Source organism: Hippocampus comes, unplaced genomic scaffold (assembly GCF_001891065.2).
Source record: "Hippocampus comes isolate QL1 unplaced genomic scaffold, H_comes_QL1_v1.1 scaffold112, whole genome shotgun sequence".
Classification (NCBI taxonomy): Eukaryota; Metazoa; Chordata; class Actinopteri; order Syngnathiformes; family Syngnathidae; genus Hippocampus; species Hippocampus comes.
The window spans coordinates 3,005,281-3,024,988 of NW_017805841.1; the positions used below are offsets into that span (position 1 = coordinate 3,005,281).

A 19,708-nucleotide genomic window follows, 5' to 3' on the forward strand; every position below is an offset into this window, starting at 1 on the left:
GTTTGAAATGTCACCTGAGCACAGTTCACAACAAATATGTGCTGTCCCGTGCATGAAAGGACTAATCATAATAAGCTAATCATAAAAAACTGAGAGGTGATAAACTTACCTGTTATGCAGGAATGTTGCTAATTCCACATCACTCCTGAATTCTCTCTGAAGCCCTCGCTTTGCTTCTCTTTGCCTTGGGTCCAATTGTTGGCAAACGAGGGACAGGCATTTATTTCATTTTTCAGAAGTGGAAAGAAAGCTCCTTAAACCCAAGATACCAGGTGAGCGTGACGGCAATGATTGACACCTCGTCATCCACATCTTCTCGAATTAGGCCTGAATATCAAAATGTGTGTACCTTCCTATGGTATAGAGAAATAATCACTCTACGGAAAATACCTCAAAATGGTCCACTGTCATGTATCATAATTGCCTACAGCTGGAGGCCGTGTGAGAATAGCTGTGTGCGTGAAAAACAAGGTTTGTGGTTTTGGGCAAGTGACTCATGCTCTTGTCTATTAAGAGAAAGGAAACTGATCAGGTTGCTAGGCGATTAAGAGCCACTATTGTCCGAAGGGACAATACTCGCCCTGAGAGTGTCCTCTCTCTCTTCTGTTCCCCTGTGCTTTCCTCCACCACCTCTTTCTCACACACACACACACACACACACACACACACACACACACACACACACACACACACACACACACACACACAAACACACACACACACACACACACACACACACACACACACACACACCATTTTCCACACCCCACCTCAACCCCCTAAACACACACATATACACACACACACCACCTTTCTGTGGTTGGGTGGGAGCTGCCAGCGAGCAAGAGGACAGTAACAGATCCAGGGGGGCTGTGCCATTAAGAAAAAAAAAAAGAAAGAAAAAAGACCTGCAATCATTCGCCACGTTGAAGGGAACAAATGTAGCTGGAGGCAGGTGAGAGAAGAGAAACAGAGAGAGGTAGCCAAAAAGGGGGAGCGAGAGAGAGAGAGAGAGAGAGAGAGAGAGAGAGAGAGAGAGAGAGAGAGAGAGAGCGAAGGAGAGCAAACTGGACGTTGTAGGCTGAATTCATTGACAGGTTGGTGGGAGGAGAAGCACCAGGACTTTGGCACTGCCCTCTCTCCTCCTGCTCCCAGATGCAAGTGTGTCCGTGAATGTGTGTGTGACACAGTGCCCCCCACACAACATACACACATTCACACGCCACACACTATCAGTGCACTGTGTGTGGGTAGGGAGGAGATGTTCGCTCTGAGGATGAGACAGCGTTTCTAACAGGATCTATTTGCGGACCGGGGATAATTCCGCCGACACCGCTGAGGGAAGCGAGTCCACCGGAACCGAGCCAATCCGTCATGGAGGGGCTGCTGTCGCCGATGAGGACGCGGGTAGGTTACCATGGGGATGCTGAGTTTCTCAAAACTACCATCGCCAAGATGTCACGTAAGGAGGAGAGGATGCTGAGCCGAAGAAATGAATGAATGGCTCCATGATGCGGAGAACTTTTCCAGCCAACTTGCGTCTTTATGCTTGGGTTATGTTTTTGTGAAAATGTTGAAAAAGAATGAGGCAAGCTGTGAGGGTGTGTTTGTGTATATGTCATTCCGGCTTTGGAAGAATGAGTCAGTGTGTTCGAGTGGTGCCAATCTCCTCTCAGTACAAAACCACTGTGGCCTTTTGATTCGGACCAGAGAAGCAGAGCAAGAGGTGCAAGAGGAACTTGTTCTTGTCACATACCGTCCTTTGTGTTTGCGCTTTGCACTTGGTCCTTTTAGTTTGTCTATAAAAGTACTCCGCTCTCAGACAACACAAAAGGCAACTGGCACATGGAAATGGTGTGTATGTTTGCGTGTTGAGTGAAAGTGTGCTTGTGTGAGAACACACTTGATTATTTGTGTGTCGCATGAGCCTGCCTGAGCCTGACACCCAATGCGATTGTGGGGACCTTAATGGACCGCGAGAGCCCCGTCTCCTTCCCAGATGAGATGTGAGATGAAGGCCTGTTTATTCCAGTGGGGATTTTATGCTGGGTATGCATTCTATTGTGTGCACCCCGATATATGATGCCCTGTATTAATATTTATAAAGGCACAATTGCATTTTCAAAGAAAGCGGGTATGAGTGGCTAAACCTTCTGCTTATTTAAAACCGAGGGGCTAACAGCACAGAATGAAATGCGCTATAGCGCTGCATCAACATTTGCAGAATGAACTAGTTGTCTGTCTGTTTCAGCTGCTTTTTCTTCTACTTCTCGGTCTGCCACAAAGCCTCCTTTCCTCCTCAATTTAGGCATAACGCCACCGGTGCAGACCGAGACAAACCCAAAAATATATACCGAATTCAACCTCCTCTTCCAACAGCACACGTGACACCTTACATACATTTTCGCAAGAGGGCAACCTTAAAGCAAGTCGGCCACTCGGAAGACCTATGTGCCGCATCTGCTGCCCTTTACGAATTAATCTTTAAAGGAAAGTGTTTTCGCAATTGAAAATCATTTCCCATCCTGTGTCTTAATAACATGTCATCTAGCCTGTGTGGAACAGCATCCTAGATCTCGCCAGCGATCGCATGCGTAATAGTGGTGGATTGGTTACTAGTAAGTGTGTGTGTAACAGTGGCCCGGATCATTCCAGTGATTGCATGTGTGTGACGGCAAGCTGCATCTCGCTAACAGGTGTATTAACAACAGCGGACTTGATCTTACATTGAGTACGTGCGTAAAAGTAGGCTGGCGAATGTCCGCATAACAGCAGGCCAGATCTTTCCATTGAGTGAAAATGTAACCATGGGGTGGATCTCTCCAGCAAATTCCCAAGAGGCAGTCAGCGAAGGTTGTCATGGTAACCAAAGTTGGACTTGCCATTTGCCTCAAAGTAAATGTGTTGGGAGCCCCAAGTTGTGCGAATGTTTGTGAACGAAGTGAATCTTGATTTTTCATCCAAATTTAAGAGTAGAGGGTTGTAGAAATACAGTGCTGGCGAGTTTGTGCGTAGTGGGGGTCTTGCCTGCAATTATTTTTCACTCTATCTCTCTCATTAATAGACCTCGCCCTTCCATCTTGACTCCTCAACCCCTCGCAGTGTATTTGGCACTTAATATGTATGGAGCTAACTGTTAATTGCGTATGACTCCCGTGATCTTGTCCAAAAGAGGGGCTTCATAGGGCTTTTCGGAGAGAGTCTGTGCTTCAAAGGCATGGCGGAGATTCAAAATGAGCCGCTAAATAAATGCTGTCTCACACCGGCCAGATTTACCCAAGAGCAACGCTAATAACCATCAGTGATGAAATGACCTTTTTTGATTCTCTCAGTTTATCTTCATCAGACACATTTAGCTTCTGATGCCCCGTGGTAGAATTGGTGGATCTCCCTGCTTTGGAATCAAAGCGACTCTGAGATTTACTGTATTTGAAAGAATCACAGCGTGACGAAACTCGGAAGGCGCCACACTTAAAGTTTAACACCTCTCTGTGATAAAAGGAGGAATGAAGTGCGGGCAGATTGTGTCTCCTGCTTGCCTTTTTATTTAACCAGCTGCAAGATTGAAAAAAAAATAGAGAGGGAAATCCGTTTTTTGTAAAATCTTCACAGACTTTTTTTAGCGACAGACACGGCCTACTACCTACCACAACACATATGCTGTTATACTCTTTATCCATAAACATATGACGTGCCATACTTGTGCAACTTGCAACGTGCCGTCAGTTCTCTCACTCATGATCAAAGTGACAAGCCAAGATTCACCCCCTAATCTTTATCTTCAAAGCTTTGCAAGCTGTGCTGATCTTGAATTCAAATTGATGCATTTCCAGCACCAACAGGGATCTGTAAGTGTCTTAAAAACTTGAATTTGACAGGCAAGCAGAACAAGACAGTCTTCCATGCCTACCCGTCAAAAAAATTACGTCGGTGGCATTAAAGTGTTGGATTCTAGATGACTAATATAAACTACCAAAGGTGTGAATGTGAGTGTGAACGGTTTTTCGTCTCTATGTGCCCTCTGATTAACTGGCAATCAGTTCAAGGTGTACCCCACCGTTCAGCCGAAATCAACTAGAAACGGCTCCTGCAATCACCTGAATGAGGACAAGTGGAATAGAAAATAGATGCTGGAAGAGTGACAATGAAAAATAAGGGAAAACTTGGAAAGAAAGCTTTTAGTGTATTCTATGTGTGACGGACATAACTAAGCGTTGTCCAGAAAAATGATGAGAAAAAAGCGAAGAAATGCCCCACGGCCACTGACAGAGATAATACAGTACTAAAACTGTTCTTTTCAGGTCTTATCCATTGAGGTTTTTCCTTTAGGGAACCACAAAAGACCACTTTAGTCCAAAGATAACTCCAAAACCGAAGGGGGGAAAAAAAAACCTACCCCCCCATAATCCGCTGACCTCTAAAACGAAAAATTTGTGCTGCGCAGGCTTTCTACGAGATGTACTCAAATCGTCCTGCTACTCAGTATCTCTCTTGTGTTGTGTTATTTTATTTCTGGTGACAGTCATGTGCAGTGAAGCAGGGAGATCAAATAAAAAGGGGCATTTGTGCGGTGTGCTGGCTGGAGTTGTGTTGAACAGAAAAAAGCCGGACAATGAAAAACTGTGAAAGAAGTTCCTTTGCTTACATATCTCTTTTGTGGTTGCATTGTTGTTTCTTGGTGTTCTTTCAGATGAAATATTGCAGTTTATTTTTCGGCTGACCGTCGCACACTATCTTGGAAGGTGTCCAGTGGCCAGCGGTGACAGTGGTGTCAGAAACCACTCGAGTTAAAATAGATGCAAACTCACAGAGGTGCGGGCTTCAGCTCTCGCTCTGTGTGAGTAATCATCTGAAGCCGGGGAGGAAACGAACATTTCACTGTTCTCCTATTAATCAATACATGGCGACCTTGACTTCTGAGTTGAATTTGTTCTGTTATCAAGCTTGTCACGTAATTTACTTGCATCTCAAATTAATTTCCCCACATTGGAATTAATTGCAGTGCAATGGCAGTATCAGTTGATGGTGCTAATGCACCATTAAACTGGTTTTCAAACTGCTAAGAGACCCCACAGAAGAAGGACAAGGAAGGGCAATACATACATACGGTGCAATCGTGTTTTGTGCTAGAATTTTCCATTTGGCAGGTGATGTGGAGAGCAAATGTTATTACTGTGGCTTTGTGAACGATACAAAATTGTTGAGTGCAATTTTCATTCAAAAAAAAAAAAAACAAACACCAAACGAATTTATTTTTGTTTTTTTTAAGGTGAAGAAACCGATTGAATGCACTTTCATTCATTTCAATGAGGAAGACTGATTTGAACTACAAGTGTTTTGATTTACGAACATGGCCATGCAATAAATTCATCTTATATCTCTAGGGACCAATGTATGATGCGTTTTTTTTAAACCATCAAGTGACACAGTATAAACATTTAGTCAAGGCTTATTTTTACTATGACAAACAATAATATCTGCCGAAAAGCTTTAGTTATAAACATTGCTAAATGTGTACTGTGGACCGGTCTGAACCAAGAATCTCCTGGGACCAACTCTTAGCTTGGAAGGAATGCTCCATACAGGCCTGTTCAAATAGTGCAGAACACACTCACGGCATGTAATATATGCATATAGGTCAGTAGAGTAGCACAAGGAACACAGTAATTGAATCTTCCACTTGAACAAATGTGTGACACTCTAAAGTGTATTAGTGTGTGTGTGTGTGTGTGTGTGTGTGTGTGTGTGTGTGTGTGTGTGTACGCGCGCGCACCTGAGTGCATTGTTAACACTCCCCTCCTTGCTCAATCAATATGGAGTAGTTATCAAGAGATTAACCCTGTCGATGCGTTATCTGTCTAATCATCAGCGCCCACCAGTGCACTCCATCACTCTCCAACTGCTGTCATTTATACGCTCGCTTGCTCCCTCTTGTGCCTCCTGTGACAGATGGCTGCATCATGGAAATGGTGGCAAGTGCAAACTGAAAAAAAAATTATATATATATATATATATACATACATACACACACACACACACACACACACACACACACACACACACACACACACACACACACACACACACATCGTTATGCAGGACGTTTGTCTTTGAATACAATGAATTCCCACAATTTGTATAAACAAGATCAGGGAGGAATTGGGAAGCCGACCGTTTTCTGCCTTCAGCGGTAGGATCCGTAATTGAAGCAGACTTACCCCTTTATGGGAGGGAATGCCGCAAAGCCTGCGGAGTGAAGGGATGTGAAGTTAACCTCCTGACACTCTCTCCAAGCCCTGTCGTGTTGAAAGCAGTTGTCTCTGGCTGACAAGTATGGAATGCTCCGTGAACGTGTACATGTGTTACATTATACAGATTTTGCATTGATTGGATTTTCCAGTGTGCGTACAAATGCTGCTTAGCAGTCGCGCCCGTCTCTGAAACCCCACATGCACAGCATTCATTAGCAGGCCGGGCGGCTGTCAGGATGACTAAACTCAGACCGGGGACTCAGAGCGCCTTAAGTCAGCCAAAAGGGAAGTGACCAGAACCCGCATCCCTGCAGCCAAACGCCTCGCTACTCGGATGAGAATAATTAAGAGGGAAAGGCAGAGGTGAAGGGGGTTTGGATCAGCTGGACAAGGTGGGAGTGCCTTTGGCAGAGCACATACATATTCAGCACCACAACAGCAGCGTTCAAGGGCCAAAGGAAATGGCAGAGGGACGGTGTCTGGTGTTTGGACCCGTAAGAGACATTTAAAAAAAAAAAACAAAAAAAAAATGTCAGTAGATCACTGTCACTGTCACGATTTACAAGAGCTTTTCTCTAAAGAAAAAACATAATCATAATAGTAATAATTACATTCATAATTTATGTTTTACGGCTGATAGGAAAACAGGATTTATATTTTTACTGGTTGTGAGGCACCACATACACGTCAGAGACCTCACACTTCCTCCCTTTTTTGGTTGTTGAAAAAAATCCGTTTATTTTTAGGTGCAATTTTGTGAGACAAAGGTTAGTTTAACATTAAGTGTTTTTTCATCATAGTTTGGGGTATATTTAGGGTCTAAACTGTCAACATAGACATTTATGAAAAAAAATGTAGGTGTGGTGTATCTTACTCACATTTTTGCTATTTATGTTGGGGCCCTGTGTACTTAAGAAGCTCTTGTTATGTTTTTATCCAGATACTTACAGTAATGAGAGGGTGTGTCTGAGTGATGTCAGCGGGGAAACCGTGATGGTTGTACAGTGATGCCCGTTTCAAACATTACCTCTCCGCCATCGCCGCGTGAAGGGCACACATGCCATCTAGGCAAGCGACGTGCATCCGCAGTGCCTGTAAGTCCCGCTGTGTCAAGCGTGTCAAATGTGCTCTTGTCCCCTTGAAGAGGCCCGTGTGATATGATCAATCAAAGCGAAATCGAGTGGCCAAGGAAGCGAGCCGGCAATTCACTTAATGTTAGGAGTTGTCATGGAAACACCCGGAGCAGATTTTCCGCTTCATCACTCGACCGTCATGTTGCAGGCTTTGCTAGAACGAACCGAATGATGCGAGGGTAATTTAATTTCTGTAAATACTTAGTCATTCTCATAAATTACCAGTTGAGGTAATTTAGATGCAGTGGTGACTTGAGATATGAGTGACCCCAGAGCAAAAATGTGTGAGCTGTACAAGCTCTGAATGGTTACCACTCGCAGTGTATGGTCAACTAAACAGTTCAACGTTTATTTAAAACACCCGCATAGCTTTGCCTCAATAAAGTATGTTAAGCCTAATTTCAACAAATAATGCAAAGCAACGGATATTTAAACAATTTATATTTGAACACAAATAGTGGGGCAACACAGGCAGAATGACAATAAGTGAGGAGTTGTGAATGTGGGAGGAAACCGGAGTACCCAGAGAAAACCCACGCAGGCATGGGGACGACATGCAAACTCCACACAGGAAGGCCAGAGCCGGAATCAAACCCTGCACCTCAGCACTGTGAGGCAGACATGCTAACCAGTCGACTACCGTATCGCCCTGTCATAGCTATGTTTTTTTTAAATAAATTACAATAATAGTATAGAGTCTGCAGGAACAGATTGCTGAAATAGTTTAATGGCATTTCCATTCATTTCAATGAGGAACGTTGATGGGAAATACGAGTCTTTTGAATGATGGTCACTGAACCAGTTGTATTCGTACCTCAAAGCATCTCTGTAATTTGATTCTTGATTGGCCAGATATGCTAAAACCATTAACTTTCCATGAATTCTTTTAAAACACTCGTAAATGTTTATGCCGGAGCAAAGATCCATTAGTCCTTGCTCAGATCTGAATTTTACAAGAGCTGAGTGGCAATTACACTTGCCATTACTGGGAGTTGCTCACGCACACATGCACACACGCGCAGAGACTTTGATGAACGATCCGAGGATTACGAATGTCGCCCCTACCATGGATGGTGACCCCTGCTTTGAAAGGATATCATACATCACCCCATCAAAACGATGTTCATATTTACATCAACCCTCATAGGAAACAGGAGATTCCTCGAACCTCATCATAAATTTTCTCTTGCTCTGTCGTTTTTCTTCTGCTATTTTCAAATAACCGTGCCATTAGAAGCTTCTTCCTGGCCTCCCTCCTACTTCTGGCCATTTGTCTTCCCTCTCGGGCTCGGGAGCTGGCAGCAGCTATTGGGCGGCCCGCTAAAGATTGATTGGCTAACCGTGAAGTGGACTGATGTCAACGCTGTCCCGAGGGGTACCGAGACAGGAAGGCAAAGACCGAGAAGCGGAGGAACAAAAGAACTACACGTTTTGTGAAACCCAATTTGGAAATACATCCGTAACAATGGCAACAACTGCACTCTCAGTTGGTCTCCAGCTGAATGCGTGGCGTTCCAGTCCTCTGGCTCCCCCACAATTCCAATCACAGCCTGGAGGTGTATTGCAAAGACAATTCAGTAAGGTTCAGTCTCCACGCTGCCGTTTTCCCGCTCTCTGGCCCTGGTGCTCCGTCGAGGGTAATTGGCAGTGTTGCAACCACAACATGTTTCCCGGGCCTGGGTCCATTTTGGGGGTGGAGATCCCACGGGCTGTCTCTTTACTAGACAACCGAGGACGGAAAACAGCTGCGAAGAGGATGCTAGCCATTCCAAACAACGGAACAGGAAAAGAAGGAACAAGAACAAAATGGAGAGTTTCAAGGAAGTCTATCCGATGTCTTAATATTTAGAGTCAATTTTCTTATTCGCCATATTGCACTGTAGAGTTAGCCGCCACATATTCGTGGGTCTTTGTGAAATGCCTTAAGATGCCACAAGATGGTACCAAAGCCCTGTCTAAATCGGAATTGGTGTCAATGAAGTATAGTGGTGCTTTGACTTGCAGGTTTGATAAGTTCCATGACCATATTCGGAACTCAAAACACTTTTCTTTTTGCCACTGAAATGAATGGAAATACTCTTAATCTATTCTAGTGCCCCCCCCCCCCCCCCAAAAAAACGATGTGTTTTTGCAATGTGTTTTTAATCGCAAAAAACAGCACTCTATAGTATTTTAGGTCATAAAAATCCATTAGTCAATTATTCTTAATTGATAATTGCCTACAGTAATTAAAGAGAGACGGAAAAAATAAAGCGGTGCACCTCTGCCATCGATGAACTGCATACAGATATACATAGAGACATTGAGATGGTCCGCTTAGCTGCAAGCTGCGGTAATTGTGCTTTTTTTTGCAGAGGACCAAGAAAACATCCCCGTGAGTATTCTTATATTGTCTCTCTACATTTGTTGCTCCATTTTTGTTCAAATGTCCATTGTTTAAAGGATTATAACACCACGACTATCGGTGCCATTCATTAGCCCGTCCATGGCGTTTTGAATCGTAGTATTAATTAACCCAGCAGACATTTTTTTAAGGTAAAGTTATGCGGTTGTTTTGAATCCACAAGTTGTTATTGTCTTTGTTTTATGTTTGATTTGACAGACAGCTTTTCGTGGGAGTGACAAGAAACAGCTTGGCACCTCTGTTTTGAAGAATTGTTCATTATGTGCCTAACTGCTGATTGTTGTGGAGTGAACTGAGTTCGCAGTTCCCATATTGCGTTCGAATCTGACATTTTTTTGCTCCTAAGTCAAAGCAAAAAAAAAATAAAAAATCGGCGACAGCTTGTATCTTGAAACTCATAAGCCAAAGCCCCACTGGATGCTCAAGTAATACATCTTGACTGAGCGGTTTTATGTTCGACAGTGGTTAACTTCCCAATATTTTTGTATGTTTCCAGATGTTTTTAATTTTACAGCACAGTAATTTACTATATTAACACTGAGAATAGCAAGCAATTACTTTCCCAAACCAACATCATTTTGCGGTCTTTATAGAGTCATTAAATGTGTTGACGCTTTGTCTTCCTAAGGCACCACTTCGCTCCAAAGCATGTGCAGTTTTTACACTACCAATCTGTATGTGTTATAGATAATGGACCGGCGTCCTTATTATGCCCCAGTGCACTAATGTCGATTTGATGATTACCATGCTCAAGGAGACGGAGACGTCAAATGCGTATTGTGTTCGCAGGCGTTTTGTTCAATTTGCATGCGTAATATACTGGGAGAACGTGCCACGTGCACAGACGGCCGGGACCAAATTCAGCCACCAGACGGCTTTTCAGTATTTCCGCTCGCTTGCAGGTTCAGAGCAGCTGGAAAAAAAAAATGGACGGATAGACAGATGGAGAGATAGGGAGCCGGGACTAATAGAATGAGAGATGACGAAGTTGCTGAGATGAAAGGGAAATAAATCTGCACCATTGGACTCCAGAGAGGAGAATATTTTGAAGACAAGATGGACTTTTTGGAAGCAAGAGTCCATGACACCAAAAGCAGAAGTGAGCATTTTAGATTCCTCTTTAACGTGGTACATGCATCATAAAATGTGGATCCGATGTCATGTGGAGCTCTCAAAAAGTTAGAAATATTGAAATTTCAGCATGACCCTAAAATTCTAAAATGGTAACCTTTGCAGTTGAACTTAATTTCGACTCCAACCTTTTGAATAATTCACATTTGACAGTATGAGGCTTCAAACGAGATGGACATATGCATTCAAATGTTTACACATGATCAAATTGAGTTCAAGATACCCAACACTCTCATTTGGAATCATTCCAAGCTCGATATTCTGGCATCAGCACCAAAGTGTACCGAGTACTGTTTGTTTTATTTGACCTCTCCTGTGGAGGCGTTTAGCTACGGACGGCATGCGGTGGTTGCCAAGTGTCTAATTATCACACTTCTCCCATGTGCACACTCTACACACCTCACCGAATTAAATAGAAATATGAAATCGCACTTGATAGATTGATGCTCACCGTCCTCCAGGGAATACTCACGTGAACATATGTGTCTCGCCGACCCCACGATGCTCAGCTTGTTACAGCAATTAAATAGGACATGCGTCAGCTTTATATCTCACCCCGTGTGTGAATGCCTACGTGCGCATACTCGGGGGTATTTTTTCGGTCCGAGCAGATGTGCACATCTGCCGTTGCGGTTCAGGCCATTAATATATGTCTGGAGGTGTTTGTACGAATGAATCTGTTTTCCGGCAACAGCTGCTGTTGTTTGGCTTCTAATCTAGGGTTTGTATTCGACTACTTTGTTTATAGAGAGTGCTGACTTGAGCTGACACTTTCTCTAATTTGGCTTTACAATGTCCAAAATGACACAGACATTCAGTAGCTCACCAAACATTGTAGATTGGAGTACTCGAAATTGTTCTGTAGATCCTGAACATTATCCCAAAAGAATCAGAGCCCCCAAATGCAAAATGAAACAGACTCCTGTAGCTGTGCTTCATCAGTCCCTTCCTGATCCCGACACATGCTTTCAAAGAATTTAGTGTTATAGTTTTTCCATAATCCTCACGTCATCATGGTGAAGTACTTTATACTGCTCAACACAGGAAATTGTTATTTTTGGATCAGATTTTCTCAAAATTGACTCAAACATAACAAACATAGAAGCTCAGCTGTCCACATTTTTTGCATCCTTGGCTCTGAGTAAGAACTCACCCAGAGTTGTACATGGACTTCCAGATGGCAAAAGCTCCGAGGGTAAAAATTCTTACATGTCATTTGAACGACACGGACTGATTGGGGAAACAGAGCAAATGGCTTAAATGATGACTTCAGCCATCTTCTCTACTGCCGTAATTTGAATGTGTGAGGTGTCAGTCGAAAAGTTGATGTTTACCTAAATTGCTTGGAAGGGAGACAGAACGCTGTACGTGAATCACATTTTCGATTAAAAAAAAATCCAACATATTTAACATGATAATTGAGGGACTGGCTAATTAATTTACTTTGGTGTTGCTTGGATTCATGGCACAAACATGCTCTTATGACACTGAAATGGATAGCCTGACAGCTGGCAGGCTAGTTATTAAAAGAACACAAAAAAAAAACATTTCACACATAAAACATTTTGATTTTTTTTAAGCAAATCAATAACACTGAAACCTCTGGTGGTGCATCTGGATTCGCAACGACAAACACAAATTGTCACAGTATCTTGGTGCCTCTTGTTTACAAACATGAAACCTCGTCAATTGAAATTTGGTGCACATTTTGGCTGTGCGTCTTATACTACCTTGCCATGCCACCAGAGGGCGCCCAATGATGTGTTTCACTATGACTTGCCAAGATTTGCCACACTCAAACACCAGCACTTCCGTCGGCTTGCGTCTCAAACGAGCACTTTTAATGAAAGAATGGAGAAGGAAGAACTGCTAACGGCGAAAGATACCCATCTGTCAGGCGCAATGTGGCCTCCTCGCCTTGTCCTGTCTGATGTATGGAGCCAATGACGGGGGACCTTGAGCTCTAACAAGCGTCTTCCTACCACCCGGCTGCTGCGTGACAGTGGCAGTGGCTGGACGTTTGGCCTCAGTAAACACAGACCTTAAGCGGGCCGTTCCGCTCATCCGTCATCAGAGCTTCCTTACAGGGGACCAGGTGGGAAAGCAGGAGAGGGTATTTGTATAATTAATGACCTCATGTCGATCCTCCTGCTGTCCCAGGCAGAGACAAGACTGCTGGTGCCAGACAAAGACCGGAGACGGCAAGCAAAAGGCAGAAATTTAACAAGTCGAGTAAGCAAGAGGACACTAAGGTAAAGGGGTTGCATATCAAAGCTACATTTACACTGCATTTCCTAGTGGCCAATTCGGATTTAATTAGCATCATCTATAATCATCTATTTCAGGGGTGTTAATTGTGGGCCACATTGTAGTTATGGTTTCACTTCACAGGCCATAATGACAAAATCATACAATGGTTCATTGAGATGCGTGTTTAATTTGTTCCGTGACCACGCTTGCAAGTCATAACAATATCTCAACGTATTTTTCTCCATTGAAATGAATGGAAAGCCATAAATTTGTTCCAGCTCCCAACATGTTTGTTTCATGTTTTTAACAATGCAAAAAATACTATAATATTGTATTTTATTAAAACACCCTGTTATGACAAAATGAAAGACTTTAAAAATGTTTTTGCTTCAATTCTCCAATACTGTGCAGCTCCTTCTGATGTGCATTCTTTGGCCAATTTGGGGCAGTATAATACAGACAGTCTTTGCTCCTTCGTAAGCTGCACTAATTGCATTGGTTCCGCAGAGGATAAAGAATATACACCTATAGTATCGTTACATTGTCTGTCTACATGTGTTACTCCACTGCTTGTGTTTGAATATCCGATCTAAAACTGCAACTATTGATGTTGACTATTAGGATTTCAATGGCATTTTACATGATGTTCTGAAGGTAACATTGTTTGCTTGTTTGAAATACCCAACTTGTCATTCTCTTAGTTATGTGTTTAGTTAGAGGGTAGACCTCAACTAATAGTGGCATTAAAAAGCTCGATGGGTCTTTTTCTGAACATTTTTTCTTTATCTCCTAAATGTCTGCTTGTTGTGAAATGAGTTGATTTCACTGCCACCACACAGTGCTCATATCTCACATTTTTGCTCATAAGCCAAAGCAAAGAATCGTCCAACGGATGGCTCGTATCTCATAAAAACTCGGTCACATGGATTTCAAGGCATCACAGGCATTGTATAATCACCTCATCATATTATTTTGTATTCATAATTGCCCTTGTGTCATTGTTGTTGAAAATATTTCAACACCAAAATGGAGTTTGAAATTAGAAGCTGTGGAAAGTAGTGACAAGCAAATTCTTGTCATATATCCGAAGGATGGCTTGTATCTCAACAAACTCGGTCACATGGATTTCAAGGCATGACAGGCATTATATAATCACCTCATCATATTATTTTGTATTTATAATTGCCGTGGTGCCATGGTTATTGAAAATATTTCAACACCAAAACGGAGTTTGAAATTAGAAACTGTGGAAAGTAGTGACAAGCAAATTCTTGTCATATCTTTAAAACGAAAAGAAAATTGATTTTCCGCCACAGTTCAAAGAACAAAAGAAATATGTTATGGTCCAAATTGGACCCCCGAGCCTCAAGTGTGACATGTTTGGTCTACTTCCTAGTACATTTTGATGGATCCACGACTGCTGTTTTAACATTGATGGAACATATGAAAATCTGCACAGCCCAATTGAATACAACACCGGCGTAAGCATAAATGTGGTACCTTTATTTCTGTTTGGATAGATGTGTGTATGTTACATTGAGATTCAGATTGGCAGACATCTAAAATCTATCCGGCTTTATCCACATTTGGTAGCATCCAGATTTTAATGTGAAGCTGGATGGTTCCATGCTTTTATTCCCCTCCCTCTTTACACTTCCGCAATTGCGTCACTTGTGAGCAAAGAATAAGAACTGAGTCACTTCAACCAAGTAGTGCGAACCCAGCCTGGCACCCTTACTTTGTTCCTAATAATGTCGTTTGTCTGCGGCTAACCCATGAAGCTCACTATCAACTAGAGGCGCAATTACACTGGATCTGGCTACCCCCAACCGCTAAACCCCGCCTCCCCTGCTCTTTCCGACTTGCCTGTCCTTTTGTTACCACAGAGGCCTTTCAGTTTCCATGGATATTATTGAACCTGAAGCTAAAATCTGGGCAAACATCAAGGGAAAGCACCTTCGCCTCAAGTATATCCTGGGAGTGATCAAGCTCTGCCTGTCAGGGCACATATGTGTTCAGACGGCCAAGGAGGTGAGGAGGACAAAGGCAAGCAAAGGTTTGCTTGACTGGTCCGTATTCTCGGGGGAAAGCCATGGTTGCCAAGGGGTCACTACTTGCCCTCCTTTGTCTTCACTACACATGGCAGGGTTAAATGTGCTTTATGTATGCTCTTTGGAAAGCGGTTTCGGCCAAAACGAACCGACGTCAAATGAGATTTCACTTGTAAAGCACTTGTCTACCCTTGCTTAAATCAGTGATTCCTGCTTTAATGTCAACCCACGTACAGTGTGTTCACCGCATACACAGTCAACCAATCAACAGGTGACAGTGTCTTGCTCCACCTTTTACCTACCTGTCACCAAAGCGGAATGCGATTATGCGGCTTTGTCGGGACCCTTGACAATGGAAAACGAACAACTTATGTAACATACTGAGCAGAATCAAATTGTGCCACGTGCCAGGGACAAGGCTTTGATGAAATATTACGCTAAGCGAGGTTAATGGGTGGATGCAAGCTCTTCAAATTACATTTTGAAGCCAACAACAACAATCTGCCCATGTCGTCCTCCGTTGGTTGGCATGGCTACCGCGGCGTTTTCTGCCGCATGTGTCTGAGGTGTGTACCAACAAGCAGCTTACTGTCATGCCTGCAGCAAGAGGTGGAGCTCACGGCTGGTTTTGCCGCTCTACCGAGAGAGACTGGAGGCTTGTGCAGCGAGCCACCGACATTCAGTCGGTCACGTTGATCCGTCTGGAGAAGTCGTAAAAGCCAAGCGTGAGTTGAATGTGTGCGTGACCCGGTGCGCAGGTGCATCCTCTTTCTACTTTATGTCTACATGCGCGTTTAAGTTGTTGGGCCGCGTGCCTGAGGAATTCATTGTCTATAAAAGCGTCGAGTCATTTAGTCATGAGCTGCTGAGCGTTTATGAGCCTTTTAAATGCAGCTGCATCCCGTAGACAGATAAGTCTAAGCTCTGAAAACAGCCAAACAAAATAACAACCTTTGTTTCATTTAGAAATGTGGAGATCAGGTGTGTTTATTTATAGCCGTGTTTGTTTTTTTACAAAGGCAATGCAAGTTCATTTCTCCATTATATGCCCAAAAATCACGCAAACAAAATATCAGAACATGAATTGGAACAATAGTCATTGTTTTCCGCACGTATTTTGAAAGCGCAACTTGCTATTAAAAATGTCGCACAGCCATCCCTCGCCGTATTGCGAGTCATTTTTTGAGGTCTCATTCAAATTTATAAATTGCACTTATCTAAATGTATATCTTAGAATTTTCGCTATATCACTTTCCAGTGATCATTTCTCGACAGGGACTAATGTTATCGCAGACTCAGATAGCAATAAGCACATGCCAGGAGAAAAGAGTCGGTAAAAGACACAGACACAGTCCAAAATTTGGGATCATTTCACTCTTGAAAAAATGAAGATAAAATGCAGTGTGACTGCTTCAATGGAGAACTGAAAAATCGATTTGAGAAACACCAGTCAGTCTTTTTTTTTTTTTTTCGAGCGTGGTCATGGAATGAATTACCGTATTTTCCGCACTATAAGGCGCACCGAAAAGCATTTGGTTTTCTCAAAAGTCGACTGCGCCTTTTAATAATATAAAAAAATGTACTGTAAAGCGCTTTGTTACATCTACAGCGGTTGTGATAGTGCTCTAAAAATAAAGCTGTATTGTATTGTAGGTTGGATTGTATTCCCCTTAGCATAGCTCCATCTCTTTGATGCATAACGCAACCCCAACCACTATTATTATTCTATGCGCCTTATAATACGGTGCACCCTATATATTAAAACTGTTTTAAAATAGGCCATTCATTGAAGGTGCGCCTTATACTCCGAAGCACCTTATAGTGCGGAAAATACGGTAAACTTCTAAGTCAAAGTACCACTGTTTCTTTGCGCGCTTTATCAATAAACATCACAAACTGCAGTCCTTCCTCATATAAATAATCCAAATGTAGGGCAGTGATCCATTACTGAGTTTCTGTTCACATTTTTTCAACGTGCACAAATATGCTCATACATGCACGCATCCAAATGTGTAAACCCATGTTTCTCTTCTTGCAAGTGTTTTCCCCAGAGAGCGGAATCATGTCTAACCCATTTCCCCTCATGATCAACCCTGTACAGATTAAATATGTAGCTTCAGCATCAAACATTTAATGCCCACTGCTACCAATCAGACTCTTGAACGTGCATAGACTTTGGGGGTGTGGACTCACGTGCGTGTCTTGATGATAAGTGAACGTGAGTGTGGCATTTGCACGCTAGAGTAAGTCATAACGGTCCTACTGGATAGCAGGCAAATGGACATGTCGGCTAATTGGAAGAGTCGCTAGGTGCGTATGCGTCTGTCTGTGTTTGGATGCTGTGCCTTCTTGTTGCTGGGTAAACTGGACTAAGTTTACTAGGGCAGAAAATGTAGGAAGCCTTCATACAACCGGCCTCTAAAATCTGCCTCCTGTCAAATCCTGTTTGCTCACTGCCTCTCAAGCACGCACTCATTTAGCACTGAGACGTTTGGATGGACAAGCGCTGTAATGTTGAAAAGTTGTTGTCATTAATTCAGATATTTCTGCTCAGCTCGCGGCAAGAAAGGCATACAAATGTCCATAGCACCGAGTTCTGTCCTCAAATGCCTTGACAGAAATCACAAGGAGCAGCTTCCGAAGAGAAAAACACACAACAGAGACATTCACTCTAATGTGGAGTGACATATTTAGGGTGCCGAGTGACGCAGCAGAAATCCACACGAATGAGAGAATGACTTTGCACAAGGGTGCTTGCTAAAAACGAACGGAATGCAACTCTCTAAAAAATAGATCATCCATCTATTTGCACTTGACTTCATTGGGGTAAGCTGGAGACGAGCTCAGCTATCTGAGGGCGAATCGCCGGCTTAAAGTATAGAGCTACAACCACTCAGGCGTCGGCAAAACGATTCATTTTGTTTGTTGTGTCAAATGAGAATCAAGTGACACACAAGATATTTGTCATTGTGACGTTGCACCAAAATCATTTCGGTAACAACATATCTTTTAATAGAAGAGGGTTTGACAGAGTCAATTCACAGTGCCAACAGCAAAAGGTTTTGACAAAACGAGTACAGGAAACGGCACGGAGAAACTGGAAGAAGTAATAATGACTGGGGAGTCCCATAGTCCTTGCTCCAGTGTGAGACGAAGATCTGCACCATGTTAATCCAAATCCATATTGCCAAGGTGCGATCTACTTCAACTCCAAACAACTGAGGAAAGCCTACTTCCTGGTAGGCTGCCAAGCAACCACTTCCAAATACGGCCAAGCTTTCGCTGGTGCTCGGAAGGTCAGGGCAGGGATTTGAACTTGAAAGCTGATCTCAACCCCATCAAACCAGAACCGAGACGGTGAGCTAACAATATTCACTTCACAGATGTTCTTCTGGATGAATGGACACAATGTCTCAAGCCCACAGTCTTCCCCTTAGTGGAGAAACCCATCGAAAGATCAATGGTCGGACAATTTGCAGACAAATACTGAAAGGCGCACAAGCAGATGTAGTGCGGGTGTCTCTACCCTCCAGACTATCACACCTACTTTGTGTCAATGTCTGTATGCAATAAATCCCTGAAACAGTTGGCTGCAAACCTTCCTTAAGAAGCTTTGTCAACGTGTCTGGAGTAGATGCTATTTTTGAATGACAGTGTGTGTGTGCGTGTGCGTATGTTTGTGTGCGTGTGTGTGTGTGTGTGTCCGAATTTGGAATCCTGCCCAGGGTTTAACATCACCACCAATCATGAAGACGAAAAGGCGTTCCCGAGCTCACAGTGTTGAAAATGTCCTGAGAGGTTTAGGTGGACACCGAGTGGGGCTTGTTCATTTGTTTTTTTGTTTTTATTTTTCGGGGGTTTTTTGCCATGCTAAGTGTGAGTTGCTGCTGTAGTCAAGGCTCAACTAGGTTCGATGCTTTCTGGATTACTGGTACACTGAGCTTCCTGGACTGGTCTGATGCCAAGGGACGATGGGCGAACACCTCGGACTGCATCAGCATGCTGCAGTTAAAGGTATCATCAAATTTGGTTCGGTTTCCCCTAACAAGAAGAAAAGGAATATTCTATCGGGTTGTTGTCCTTACCGAGAATTATTATTATTAATATTATTATATTATTATATTATTATTAAAAAAAAAATAAAAAAACACCACATCCCGAGCATCAAATAATGTTCTGTTTCAGTATCCTTAATAAGTCTGAGCCCCCCTTTTGTTGACCTTTGAAGAATTTTGTTAATTGTTTAGCCCAGTCTTGAGAGTGAATTTTCACCTGAATGCACAAATTGTCCTACTGATGAAGAAATGCAGCATCCTCAAGTGTAAATATTTACTTTATATATATCGTAGTTGATTTCACAGTGGGGAAGGAGAGCGGGAGTCTTGCTGACAAAACATGAATGATTTGATTTGACAAAATTAGCTGTAGCTCTGAATTGTTTGTGTGAAGGTTGCTTTGTATATATGTGCCCCGCGATTGATTGTCTGA

General features: G+C 42.9%; 1 protein-coding gene across 2 annotated transcripts in view; it reads left to right on the forward strand.

Annotated features, from left to right (window-relative positions):
* frmd4a (FERM domain containing 4A) overlaps nucleotides 1-19,708 on the forward strand; it is a 133,909-nt gene that overhangs the window by 18,194 nt on the left and 96,007 nt on the right. The window contains exon 1 of one of the 2 annotated variants that reach the window (XM_019888290.1): nucleotides 1,085-1,407. The exons of the other annotated variant lie outside the window; for it this stretch is intronic. Within the exon in view, the coding sequence (XP_019743849.1) occupies nucleotides 1,375-1,407 (33 nt within the window). The 5' untranslated portion in view covers nucleotides 1,085-1,374. Of the gene's footprint in view, nucleotides 1-1,084; nucleotides 1,408-19,708 lie in introns of those variants that run through there. 2 annotated transcript variants of the gene reach the window in all.